This window comes from Equus quagga, chromosome 14 (genome assembly GCF_021613505.1).
Source record: "Equus quagga isolate Etosha38 chromosome 14, UCLA_HA_Equagga_1.0, whole genome shotgun sequence".
Taxonomy (NCBI): Eukaryota; Metazoa; Chordata; class Mammalia; order Perissodactyla; family Equidae; genus Equus; species Equus quagga.
Genome location: NC_060280.1, coordinates 95,940,109 through 95,952,557, shown reverse-complemented (window position 1 = coordinate 95,952,557; position 12,449 = coordinate 95,940,109). Strand labels below are relative to the sequence as shown.

At 64.9% G+C, this 12,449-nt stretch overlaps 2 protein-coding genes across 2 annotated transcripts in view; one reads left to right on the top strand and one right to left on the bottom strand.

Annotated features, from left to right (window-relative positions):
* Positions 1 to 9,185, top strand: part of DOT1L (DOT1 like histone lysine methyltransferase) — a 67,033-nt gene extending 57,848 nt beyond the window's left edge. Inside the window, 6 exon segments of the mRNA XM_046685596.1 lie at positions 53 to 258; positions 1,824 to 1,888; positions 2,420 to 3,364; positions 4,102 to 4,285; positions 4,287 to 4,709; positions 6,335 to 9,185. Of these exon segments, the coding sequence (XP_046541552.1) occupies positions 53 to 258; positions 1,824 to 1,888; positions 2,420 to 3,364; positions 4,102 to 4,285; positions 4,287 to 4,674 (1,788 nt within the window). The 3' untranslated portion in view covers positions 4,675 to 4,709; positions 6,335 to 9,185.
* Positions 9,186 to 9,731: 546 nt separating this feature from the next.
* Positions 9,732 to 12,350, bottom strand: PLEKHJ1 (pleckstrin homology domain containing J1). The gene is made up of 6 exons (XM_046685599.1): positions 11,838 to 12,350; positions 11,678 to 11,745; positions 11,510 to 11,576; positions 10,514 to 10,604; positions 10,371 to 10,434; positions 9,732 to 10,282 (listed from the first exon to the last, which is right to left on the bottom strand). The coding sequence occupies exons 1-6, from the start codon at positions 11,929 to 11,931 to the stop codon at positions 10,217 to 10,219; spliced, it is 450 nt and encodes a 149-aa protein (XP_046541555.1). The 5' UTR covers positions 11,932 to 12,350; the 3' UTR covers positions 9,732 to 10,216.
* Positions 12,351 to 12,449: the final 99 nt, after the last annotated feature.

The following is a 12,449-nucleotide window of genomic DNA, read 5'->3' as shown; positions in this document are numbered from 1 at the left end:
CGGGCGCCCGGGAGCCTGCTGACAGGGCTGTGCTGTCTGTGCTGGCCCTCAGGTCAACAACATCAACCAGCCTCTGGAAATCACGGCCATCTCGTCTCCAGAGAGCTCCCTGAAGAGCTCCCCGGTCCCTTACCAGGACAATGACCAGCCGCCCGTGCTCAAGAAGGAGAAGCCCCTGAGCCAGACCAACGGGGCCCACTACTCCCCGCTGACCTCGGACGAGGAGCAGGGCTCCGAGGACGAGCCCGGCAGCGCCAGGCGAGTGGGGGCTCCGTCCGTGGGAGGGGCGTCCGCTGGGAGGCTCCCCTCGTGCTCAGCGTGCCCCTCCCAGGGCGGGGCAGGGACAGGCAGCTGCCACCTGCCCTGAGGCTGTTGATTTTAGAACATTTTTATCACTCCAAAAAGAAACCCTGTCCCCATTAGCAGTCACTCCCCCTCTCTCCTCTGGCCCCTGGCCCCCTATCTACTTTCTGTCTCTGTGGATGTGGCTCCTCTGGGGACCTCCTGTGAGTGGGTCACACAATGTGTGTCCTTCTGTGTGTGGCTCATGTCACTGAGCATCACGTTCTCCAGGTTCACTCACGTTGGAGCAGGTGTTAGGACTCCCTTTCTCTTCAAGGCTGCGTAATGTTCCAGTGTCTGGATGGACCACACTGTGTGGACCATTCACGTGTCCATGGACACGCCTTTTGGCTGCACTGAATCACGCTGCTGCGAACATGCCGTGTGTGTTGTTTGAAAACGTGTCTTCATTTCCCCGTTCCCTGGTCGTGGGATTGCTGGGTCCTGGGGAGACTTTGTGTGTCACTGTTTGAGGACCTACCAGAGCAAGCTCCAGTGGCCGCCCCGTGTCGCATCCTGCCAGCCGTGCCCGGGGGCCGTTTCTCCACATCCTTGCCAACGACACCTGTCGTTTTCAGGCTTGGTGTTTAGCGTGATTGCTGTTCTCACGGGTGTGGAGTGGGTGTCATTAGGGTGCCTGGTGACGTTGAGCGTCTTCTCAGGTGCCAGCTGGCCATTGGGCTGTTCTCTCTGGAGACGTGTGTGTGGTCCCTGGCGCGCTATTTCAGGGGTTGTCTTTACTGTTACTGTGATGTTACGAGTCTTTGTGCGGGCTGCACACAGTGCCGTCTCAGAGACACGGTCTGCAGGCGTTCGCCCCGTGCTCGGGGCGCTCTTCCCATTTTCTCGCGGCCGTCCTCTGAAGCACAGACCGTTCAGGGTGATGAAGCCCGTTGGTGCCCGTTTGCTCGGGTGTCTGTCCACGTTACTTCATGTTGTCGCTGCCACATGTGAATTGTGTTTTGTAAAGTATCTCACCCGGGCGCTCTGCCTTCGTGTTGGGAATGCCCCACTCCATGGCTTCTGCCTTCTTTCGGGAGTTCCCCTGGGTCTCTGGAGGTCAGCGTTCTTTGGGACAGACCATAACAATACTGACACACAAACAGACCGTTGTGTACTCCGGGGCTGCTGGAGCACCAGCTTGCTGCTCTGTCACGGGCGGGCGGGTGCACTAGAGACCCTGTGAGTAACGCGGAGCCGGCACCGCGCCTTGAGAGAGAAGCTAGACGGAGACGCTTGTCTGGGACTGTGGGTGTCTCTGTCCTGGGAAAGGGCACCCGTTCCTCCTCCCTGTCCCCACCACCAACAGCACCGTGCCAGGGCTGGGGCCCTGCCCGGCGGTCCTCTGAGGGGGTCAGAGGGTGAGCAGGCTGTGTGTCCAGCTGCTTCCTGGTCTCCCTGGGCAGTTTCATTTAAGGATACCGCTCTTTCACACACACTTGGATTCAGACATTCATTGTGGCTTTTTCTCTTCTTCACAGAATTGAGAGAAAAATTGCAACTATCTCCTTAGAAAGCAAATCTCCTCCAAAAACCTTGGAAAACGGTGAGTAACGGTTTCCCCAGCAATAACTCCGAGGGGCAAGGTAATGCAACCCCAGGGGTGGCCTTCACACCTGGGGTTGACCACACTGCCCGGCCTTTCTGGAATTGTTTCTAGGTGGGGTTGAGTCCCGCCTGGGAGGCAGTGGTAACTGGCCGGGCTGGTCTTGGTGCTGCGTGGGCTGCGTTCTCCGTGGCCTGGGCGGCAGTCCTGTTTCCTTCCTGGCTGAATTTGGGCCACAGTCTGATTTTCTGTGTTGAATGCGCCTGCCCTCCCGCAGAAGCCTCCTCTGTGTGCAGCTTCCTCTCCAGCCCCACCCTCACCAGACTCGGGGTGAACCGGGTCCTCCCGAAAGAGGCACCTGTGAACCTAAACACGCTTGTCTCGGCCAGAAAGGTGTCCTTCCGAGCTGGCGGTGGTCTGCCCCTATGCAGTGTCCTCGTGGATCCCCTCAGAGACCCCACACCATGTCTTCCTCCCAATTTGGCCTCTTAGAGGCGCCCGGGCCTCACAGCTTCTGCCTCTCCCTGTCAGGTGGCGGCCTGGCGGGGAGGAAGCCGACGCCCGCCGGCGAGCCCGTCAACAGCAGCAAGTGGAAGTCCACCTTCTCCCCGATCTCCGACCTCGGCCTGGCCAAGGCCGCCGACAGCCCGCTGCAGGCCAGCTCCTCTCTGAGCCAGAACTCCCTGTTCGCTTTCCGGCCCGGCCTGGACGAGCCCGGCTCGGCTGACGCCAAGCTGGCCGCCCACCCCAGGAAGAGCTTTCCCAGCGCCCTGGCAGGGGCTGGCGGGCTGAGCCCGAGCAGCACCCCTCCCAACGGCTTCGCCTTCAGCGGGGGCCTGGCTGCTGACCTCAGTGCACACAGCTTCAGTGATGGCGCTGCTCTCTCCCACAAGGCCCCTGAGGTGGCCGGCCTGGGTGCCGCCCCGAGCTTTCCCGCGCCGAGGGGCAAGGAGGCCGGTGCCGCGGAGCCTGGCTCATTTGTGAACAAGAGGCAGCTGGATGGACTGGGTGGCCCGAAGGGCGAGGGGGGCAAGGGCAGGGATGTGGGCGAGCTGGGCCTGCCCGTGGTCGGGCCCTCGGACAGGGCCTTGCTGGTGCACAGCAAGGCGGGCAAGGGCCGCGACCGCGAGCCCGACTCCAAGAATGGCCACAATCTCTTCATTTCTGCTGCCACTGTGCCTCCCGGGGGCCTCCTCAGTGGACCAGGCCTCGCCACGGTGGCATCCTCGGCCGGCAGCGCAACGCCCTCTGCCCAGACGCACCGCCCCTTCCTGGGCTCCTTCACCCCCGGCCCGCAGTTCGCCCTGGGCCCCATGTCCCTGCAGGCCAACCTGGGCTCGTCTGTGCTGCAGTCCTTGTTCAGCTCCGTGCCGGCCGCCGCCGGCCTGGTGCACGTCTCGTCCGCCGCGACCAGACTGACCAACTCGCACGCCATGGGCAGCTTCTCCTCCGGGGTAGCAGGCGGCGCAGTTGGAGGTAGGCAGAAGCACGTCCCTGCCGTCTGCATTGCGGGTCCCGCGGGCCTGCTCTGGGGTAGCAGGCGCGAAGCCGCACACCGTCGCCGACACTCTCCTGGAGCGCCAGCTTTAACCACGACTGCCTTGCAGGTTCCCTTCCAGAGCCCCCTAGGGGGCGAGAGGCTGTGCCCGCCTGTCCCTTTGTGTCCTTTGCTCCCGCCACCTCGTTCCTTCCCACGAAATGCAGACGTGCCTGTCGTGTGGGCAGAGCACTCACGTGTGAGTCGGCCCGTGTCGGGCTCTCTGGTCGTGATGGCGTCCCTCCCGCCTGCTGGGGAGCCCGAGCCAGGGCTCTCCTTCCTCCAGCGGAGGGCGCCTGTAGACCGGACACAGCTGGGCTTCCGGGGCGGCCACAGGGGCTGGTGCTGGGGAAGAGCGATTGGCCACGAGCGCCTGCTGCACGGTGGCTCTGGGTCGGGGTGGAGAGGAGCCCCAGGGCCAGGGCGGACCGGGCCGGGCCGGGCACGTGCAGTGAGGCCCTCACTCCGGGGGAGCCCGGCGGGCGTGCCCAGAGGGCTGAGGCCTGGGCCGCCTGCAGGTGAGTCTCCCCGGCTGCCTGCCCCGCTGCTTGCGCTGCACCCCTGCCCTGCGCCACCCGCGGAGCCGCCACTGCCGTCTGCTGCCCCTTGCGTGTCGCTCTAGCTTGACCAGAGAATGCCCGCTTGTTGAAGCTGAGTTTTTCTCTCCTGTTTGCAGGTGTCTTTAACCACGCGGTGCCTTCCGCCTCTGCTCATCCGTTTGGAGCCAGTTTCGCGGGCAGCGGGGCCGCGTGTCGCAGCGCCACGCTGAGCTTAACCCCGCTGCAGGCGGTGGCCGCCACCCCCGCCTCTTCCTTTCAGGCCCCGGCCTCGGTGGAGTCGCGGCCGCCCCCCCCCCCCCCCCCCGGCCCGGCCCCCCGCGGGGCCGCCCACCCTGCCCGCCCCCCGCCCACCTAACGCCGCCTTGCCTCCTCCTCCCGCGCTGCTCCCGGCTAACTCCGAGCTTCTGCAGAGCCTCGCGTCCCTCCCCGCTAACCGAGCTTTCTTACCTGCCTCCTCTGCCGCCTCCCTGCCGCCTGCTAACGCCTCTCTGTCCATCAAGCTCGCCTCCCTCCCGCACAAGGCCGCCCGCCCCGCCCTCACCGGGCCCCGCCAGCCCCTGCCCGGCCTGGCCCTGGCCCGGGCGCCCGTGCTCCCGCAGGCCAGCTCCACGGGGCCGTCCGCCGTGTGGGTTTCCCTTGGCATGCCGCCTCCGTGTGCCGCGCGCCTTGCGGGGGTTAAGCCGCGATAAAGACCTTGCTTAGCTAGCCGTTCATATGCCGTCAGGTAAGGCCAGAGCCCGCCAGGCGGCCGTGTGAGATTCTCACCCGCCCTTGCCTTTGCAGGGAACGGCCGGGCCCGGCACCGAGGCGGCCCTGCCTCGGCCGGCGGGCAGAGAGTCGGTTCTGAGAGGTGCTAGTGAGCAGGAGCCCGGGACCAGGAGGCTGGGGCAGCCTGAGTGCGCCGTGGAGCTGGGGAGGGCTGCTCCACCCAGGCCAGTGGGGCCATGCAGGGAGGGGAGCAGGAGGCGATGGGCGCGGCCAGCAGCCTGGCCGTCCTGCCCGGCTTGAGCTTGCGCCAGCCCCGGGCTGCGTGTCTGCAGTGGCTGGGGTGCCCAGCAGGCCCGTGTGGGGCCATGGGGCAGCTCAGAGTCCCAGCCTCGCCGTGTGTCCACTTTAGGGCCTCTCTCAGCCTGGTTCCTTGAACACACCTCATAGGGTTTAGGAAAACTCAACCCACTTAAAGCCCTCGGTATGTAGCGGGCCTTCAAAACACAGTGGTGGTCCATCGATCGGGCTCCTTAGCTGGAGGTCCCTGTCTGCAGGTCCCTCACACCCCCTGCAAGCTGCTGGGTAATGGTGAGCCCGGCACCGGCCAGAGGAAGGGCTCCCGGGCCCACGGGCACAGCTCCTCTGGCCTCGAGAAGCGCACCCCATGCACTTGGGGCCGGCAGTGCAGTTGGCGGAGAGCAGTGAGGCAGGGCCTGCCCGTGGAAGTAGGACCAGGAGTCTGCGAGGCCTTCGGGGGGGCCGTCTGCCCCTCCTTGGGCGCAAGACGGCAGTAGAGAGCTGGGCCACTGCCAGTGCTGCCTCACGTGCCTGGGGCAAGGGGCCTCCCTGGGCAGGTGCACAGCCCATGGGCCAAGGACTTGAGGAACGGAGCTGGGCGCCAGCTCGGTGCCAGGGGCCAGGCACAGGGTCTGGTGTGTGTTTATGTCAAACGGACGTGAGGCCACTGGAGTCTGACAGCTTCCCAGTGAGGGTGCGGGTCAGCGGACAGCCTCATCTGAGGTCTGGTGATGGGCCGTGCCTCAATGCTGTTGGAAAAACCCAGAAGGTAGGGCTCCTTCGTGCATAGTGGCCGCACACTGCCAGGGAAGGTGGTGCGCAGCCGGGACCAGCGTGAACAAGGGATCAGAGTTGTGCGCAAGGAGGCATCTGGGTGTCAGGCCCCGTCCTGGCCCACAGTGGGCACCTGCCTTTTGTCCTTCTGTCCTGGGCCCCTCCCAGGCAGTCTCTTTGGGCTGGACAGCACCAGCCTCGCTTATGGGGCACGCAGGCCTGCCAGTGGGGCCGCCTGCAGGCCCGCTGTGGAGCAGGGCCCGGCGTGTGGCGACCAAGGGGGACCTCAGATGCACAGTTCCTGGGGAGGAGGGGAGGCCGGGACCAGTGCCCCTTGTGCTCTGGGAAGGGTCTTGGGATGCGGACCTCCTGCCTCTGAATGGACGAGAGGCATGGCATGGAGGTCCCTGCCGGGAGTGGTAGGGCCGCAGTCCTGCAACAGCCGTGCTCCGTCCATCTGTCCATCTGTCTGTCTGTAGGAGGCTTTGGTTCCCTGGCCTGGGGAAATGTCTGGGCTTCCCCAGGTGGAACGCTCACACTGTCCTGCCTTTCTCCACGCGCTCTCCGCAGGTAACTAGGATTTCTACCTCACCCGTGAGACCTATGCAAGGACGGGGGCCGCGGTGCTGGCGGCCGGCCACGGGACGGCGAGGACGGACAGGACAGGAGGCGAGTTCTACTGTGAATCAGTGCTGCGCAGATCTGCGGGAGAGTGGGGGCCTGGCTCCGGCTCGTACTGTTCATAGTTTTAGATAAAGTATTTATCGTTTTTTAAAAAGTATTAACAACTTTGACTTATTTTATTCCACCGAAGTCATAAAGGCAACCTATTGAGAAATGTAAATACTATATATGAGAGGATCTATATAAAGACACCTACCCGAAGGACTGGCCACCCGCGGAGACGCCGACCGCTGGTCCCGGTGCTATCGTCGCCAGGCTCGCCCCTCCACGTTCTCTTGGTGCTGACTCGAGGTTGACCCACGCCAGACCAGTCCTTGACGCACCCGCCCATTGATTCCCGCGGCTCTTCCTATCCCACAGGCCGCGTGCCAGCCCTCAGAAAAGGCCTGTCGCCCAGAGGGCGCCGCCCGCCCGCGCGCCCATCACTGTGAATGGCTCCCCACCAGACTGTTAGCCCCTCGGTCCGGGAGCAGCGCCTTTGGCATAGGAAGGGCCTGGCGGGCGCGGCCAGGTCTCTCCATCCTGCTCAGCAAGGCTGCGGCGGCAGAGCCACGAGGGGACCCGCTGGGAGTGGTGCTCGTGCGGACGGCTCGGCGCGCTGGCTGCTGGAACAAGTGCATTACTTTTGTACGTCTTTGCTCGTCTGGGCTCCCCCCGCGGTCCGCTAGAGTGCAGTCAGCTCATGGGGCACCAGCCGGTGACGCGGGGCAGGTCAGTCGTGGGTGCCTGGTTGTGTCTGTACAGAAGAGAGTCACGGTGACGAGTGACAGTATTTTATAGAGATGTGATGAAAATTTATAAATTTCATAGACTTGACTTCATTTATTTTTAGATTGTATAATGCACAGTAAACTAAAAAACAAGGAAGAAAGAAAAGTGAGGGGAGAAAACCTTTTTATTTATTCAAGTGCACACAGGTGGCACTGGCCCGGGCTGGCCCATGCAGCCGCTCCAGGTCGCCACTGGCCCTCCGACCCCTCAGCTGCCCCCATGCTGGAGCTGCCTCTGAGGTGCTTGTGAACGCATGCGCTGGGGCGGGCGACCGGGGCGAAGGCTGCAGCCTCGCAGGAAGGCAGGAGAGCTGTTCTGGATGCTTCCAGAGGCTATCAGCAGGGCTGGGGGTTCCTTCCAGCACAGTGGTCCGTGACTGGCCCCGGGTCCCTCAGGCAAGCATTGTCGTCTGTGTGTCATCCCTGAAAGGGCATGTCCAGAAGCCCTTGGTCCTCTGAAAGGGCCAACATCGGCCAAAGGTCCTAGCAGGGGGGCCCAGAGCCTGAGGAGGGTGCTCCAGCAAGGGCTGGGTGGGTGCAGTCAGAGCCCAGTCCTCAGGTGCTTGTCCCCTCAAGGTGGCACTTGCCCCCGTGAGGTGGCGCCTGCCAGGGAAGGGGTGGAACTCATTTCTCACCGAGGTGGGGCTTTGTGCCGGGACTTAACTTGTTGCTCGAGGAAAAGCCTGGAGCTCCCGCCCCGCCCAGCCTGGCTGGCATGGCCCATCCCTCCAGATGTGGGTGCCAGGGGCCCTCTGCCTGTCTGAGAGGCCAGGTATGGCAGCCCACACTGGCCTGCTTCCTCCTTGTCCCTGGCAACAGGTCCGATGGCCAGATGGGCAGAGGCTGGTGGGACGCAGGCCAGCAGGTGCATGGGCAGGATGGTCTGCTGCCTCCAGCCACCTCCCAGGGACAGAGCCACCCGTGTGGAGCAGGCCTGGCCGTTGGCTCAGCTTGAAGTGGCTGGACCCCTGGTTGCCACGGGTGGGCCTGGAAGAGCCTCCTTCCTGCGGGGCCAGGCTGATGCCCCGGCCCAGAGCAATAGTTGAAGCTGAAGATGGTGCTTGTGACGGGAACCAGCCCGTCCTCTGTAACTGGCTGCCCTGGGGCCTGCCCTCGGGGCCGGTGCTCTCAGCGTACGAAGGTGCTGTGCCTCACCCCGTGAGCCCTTGTACCCTGCGCCCCAGCCCCCAGGACAAGGTAGCGTATGCTTGGCCTGTCCCCTCCACACGTCGGGAGCACAGGGCTCCCTAAAATGCTGCGGAGCTGACAGCAGAGAAATGCCCGCACGCAGCGAGTCCCCGGTCTAGGACCAAGCAAGCCTGCGGCACCCTGTGTCACTCATGTGGGCGGCCACTCACGTGCCATAGCTGTCCTCCTTGTGTCCGCATGCGCACACAAGGCTGGGCAGCAGCGCCCACTGGGGGGGGGCCCTGGCAGCAAGTGCTGGGGCGCCTCCTTTCTGCACCAGCCCTCTAACAGAGTAGCCTCTGCGCAGGAAGGCCGCCGGGGGGTTGGTGGGGAGCAGCAGGCCAGGGGCTCCAGGTGGCTCGGGACAGTGCCCGGTGCTGCTGACTGGGCAGCGGACACCTTCAGGGAAGCCAGTGGGCTGCACGGTCGCTTTGCTCAGGAAACCCCAACAACTAAGACCACCCTCCATCAGGAGGGGCCAGCCTTTCCTCCCTGCTGACTCTGACTTATTTAAGACCCCCGCCCCTTTATTTATCCTCCGGCCCGCAGCAGGAGGCTGTTCGCGCCGCCCCATCATTCCCGTCACCCAGCCCCTCCACGCGACTTGTTTCTCATGTCTCGACCTCAGTTTGTAACTCAGACGGGCTCCGCTGTGTTCTCCGGGGAGACTGTTGGAGGTGGGGGCACTGGCGCGGCCTGCCCCTCTCTTCCTAAGGGAATCCCTGCGCTCTGCATTCCCACCTCTGGACGCTGTAATAAAATATCTGTTTCCACTTGAACCCCGTCTGGTGGCAGCGTTTCTTCCTCGTCACGACACGACAAAGCCTTGCAGAGCCGAGGGCCCTGGGCCACTCTCACTGCCCCTCAGTGGGGAGGACAGTCACAGTGGCAGAAGCCCATATGAAGGCCACCGCTGTGACCGTGGCAGACAGCTGTGGAGGCCCGTGCCCCACCCCCGCCGCAGGTCAGGCCTGCCCAGGACAGCCTCCTCGATTCATTAACACCAACTGACAGGAGCCTTTCACAACATGGGCAGAACCCTCCCCGAGGGCCCGCTGTACTCAGAGCAGGCCTGGGAAGCGGGGTGGGCTCAGGGGCACCTCAGGATTCCACCACATACCCCCTCCCTTCCCCCGCAAGCCCCGCTGCCTTCCCCAGGTCTCCCTTTATTCGGGGGGCCCCACCCCGGCCTCCTGAACACTTAACCCTCAAGTCTGGAGGGGACGTCTGTCCCCAGGAGCCTCGCTTCCCTGGGGAAACTGCTCCGACCGCCTTGGACCACCGGCCTGTGGACACACATGCCTCTGCATTCACTGCACCACCGCCCCGTGTGGAAAAGAGGTACCTTTATTCGAACAGAAGGAGCACGCCAGCCGGAGATGTCCGGCCAGGGCCCGCCCTGTCAGCAGGAGAATTCACAGTGGCCCGGGAGGCACGGCCCCCACGCCCTTCACAGCATCGTCTAGCTTTGTACATTCAGCCTGCGCAGGGCAGGAGAGCTGCGCCAGCCCCAGGGGCCTGCCAGGCCCTGGACAGACGTGCCCGAGGGGCCCGGCACAGCTCCTGGGAGTGGACACTCGTCCTCGGCAGCAGCATGTGGCACCAAGAGGTGCCAGGCCAGTCCAGTGGGCCCTGAGGCATGGGGAGGAGACCTTACTGCCCACCTCTGGCAGCCTTGGGCTTTTGAAGTCTTTAAACCAAAACACCTCCCGCGGCAAATTCAGGCGCGGCCAGGAAACCCAGGGCCCAGCGAGGGTGAGGAGGGCTCGCCCCAGCCCCAGTGGGAAATCAGAGGAACCAGAGCCGGGACTCAGGCCTGCAAACCGCTCAGCTGGAACCTGGCCTCCTCCGATATGCCGAACTGCTCCAGGGGGTCCTGTGTGGGTGGACAGGGAGGTGTGAGCCCTGGCCCAGGAGGCCTGCACCTCCGGCCGCTGTACCCCCGCCCCGGCCCCCGTGCGCACCTTGCCGGTCACCTTCTGGATCTCATTCCTGTAGAAGATGAGGCTCCTCCGCATGAACTCGTAGCTGGGGAAGAAAGCAGCCTGCGCTCACAGGGCCCTGCTCTGGCCCCACCCGGGGCCCCCCAGGCTGGCCCGTGCCCCACCTGGCTCGACGGAGAGCCCCTATCCACTCCTGACACTGCTCCTCGCTGTGGCACTCAAAGCGGTACTTCCTCTCCGGGTCCTCGACGAAGCCTGCAGAGAGCGGCCCCCGTGCGTCCCCGCTCACGCCCACCCCCCAGACAGCCACAGGCCTCGGCTTCCCGTTGCCACCGTCCACAACTGTCCCCTCCTCCAGCCCCAGCACGGGCTCATCCCTTGCTGCCAGTCGTGAATCGAACTGTGTCCCCCAAAAGGATATGTCCTGGCACCTGGGAACTGGTGACGTGAGCATATTTGGATAGATGATCATTGGAAGTGTAACCAGTGAAGATGACGTCACACTGGAATACAGGGGACTCTAATCCAACACGGCTGGAGTCCTTATAAAAATGGGACACTTGGACATAAACAAGGGGAAAGGCCATGTGAAGACGGAGGCAGAGATGGGGCGATGCTCCTATGAGGCAACGGACACCAGGGACAGCCAGCGACCCCCAGAAGCCGGGAGAGACATGGAACAGATTCTCCCTCGGAGCGCACCTGCCCTGCCCCAGCCCCGCCCCCCGGACTTCTACCCTCCAGAACCGAGAAAGATGAATTACTGCCGTTTAGGCCTCCCAGCCCGTAGCCGCGGAAAACTAGAAGCGGCTCCTCCTTCCCCCGCAGATTCCAGCCCCTCTCCGGACCGCCCAGGACAATCCTCCGGCAGGGGGAGGCGGGGGGCCAGCAGAGGGCCGGGCACCGAGGGCAGATGAGACAACAGCGAGGCACCCCGAGAGGGCAGTGTTCCCCAGCAAGAGGCGGCGTTCGGGGTGGCAGCTCGGAAGCGGCTGCGACGGGTGCGCCCAGCCTGAGCCCCCAGGGCAGCGGCCCGGCCGAGTGAGCCCGGCGGGGCCGCTGCCCGGGACGGGGGACTCCGTTTCTGGGGCGGGGCCGGGCGGAGCTGGGTCACGGCGGGCCTCGTCCCCGCCCCCCGGCACTCGGTGATGGACACTCACTGATGGAGAAGCCGCTGGGCTCTTCCTGGGCGACTTTGCAGTGCTCCAGCAGCAAGGCTCCGACGGGCTGGGGGCAGACGGGGCGATGGGGGCGGACCGCGGCGGGGACCCCGACCCCGGCCCCGACCCCGACTCCTCCCCGGCCCCGGCCCGCCCCCGCCCCCCTACCTCGGCCTCGTCCGTCCGGAAGTAGAAGAGGAAGTTGACCACCAGCTTCACCAGCCGCCGCTTCACCACTGCGGGCACAGGGCGGGCTCGCGCGGGCTCGGCGGACTCGGCGGCCGCCCTCCCCGCCCCGGCCCCCCCGGCCTGGCCCGGCCCGTCTCACCGCTGCCCTTCTTGGGGCCCCGCATGCCCAGCTCGGCCGCCAGCTCGGCCGGCTGCCGGGACAGCGCCTGCAGCTCCTTCTCGTTGTAGCGCATAGCGCCGCCGAGACCCAGAACGCGGACACCGGGCCGCGCCCTCTCGGCCGCCGTCCCCGATCGCGCCAGAAAAGTCCCACGGCGCCGTCCCGGAAGCGCTCCCGGAGCTACTGCGCCTGCGCGCTCGCGGGCCGCGTCTCCGCTCGGCCTGTCAGTCACCGGTGCGTGGCGCTGACGTCAGAGGGGTCACCCGGGCGGAGCGAAGCCGTTGTCGGCCGTACGGGATAGTAGGCGAGACGGACGGTCGTTATATATAACCATGAAATAAGCCAGACCCAGGGTGGAAACAGAATAAAGCACCCCCTTTACTGAAGCGGACAGGACCAGGCGGGCCGTGGGCGAGTCGCAGCCCTCCCTCCCGCGAGAACTGGCGTCGCGCGAGTTGGAGCAGCCCGAGGGTTGGCAAGAGCCTGGTGCGCACGCGCACTTCTGCTTCCAGCCCTCACTCTTAGCCCCTCCCCTTTCTCCTCGCGCCTCTAGAGCGTCCTCCCCAGGCCGCCAGACGGCGTGGGCATGCG

Coding starts and splice junctions, on each gene's coding strand:
- PLEKHJ1 (XM_046685599.1), bottom strand. CDS start 11,931: ATGCGCTACAACGAGAAGGAGCTGCAGGCGCTGTCCCGGCAGCCGGCC. Junction 11,577..11,677: donor TCCGGACGGACGAGGCCGAG/GTAGGGGGGCGG, acceptor GTCTGCCCCCAG/CCCGTCGGAGCCTTGCTGCT. Junction 10,605..11,509: donor GCCCAGCGGCTTCTCCATCA/GTGAGTGTCCAT, acceptor CGCTCTCTGCAG/GCTTCGTCGAGGACCCGGAG.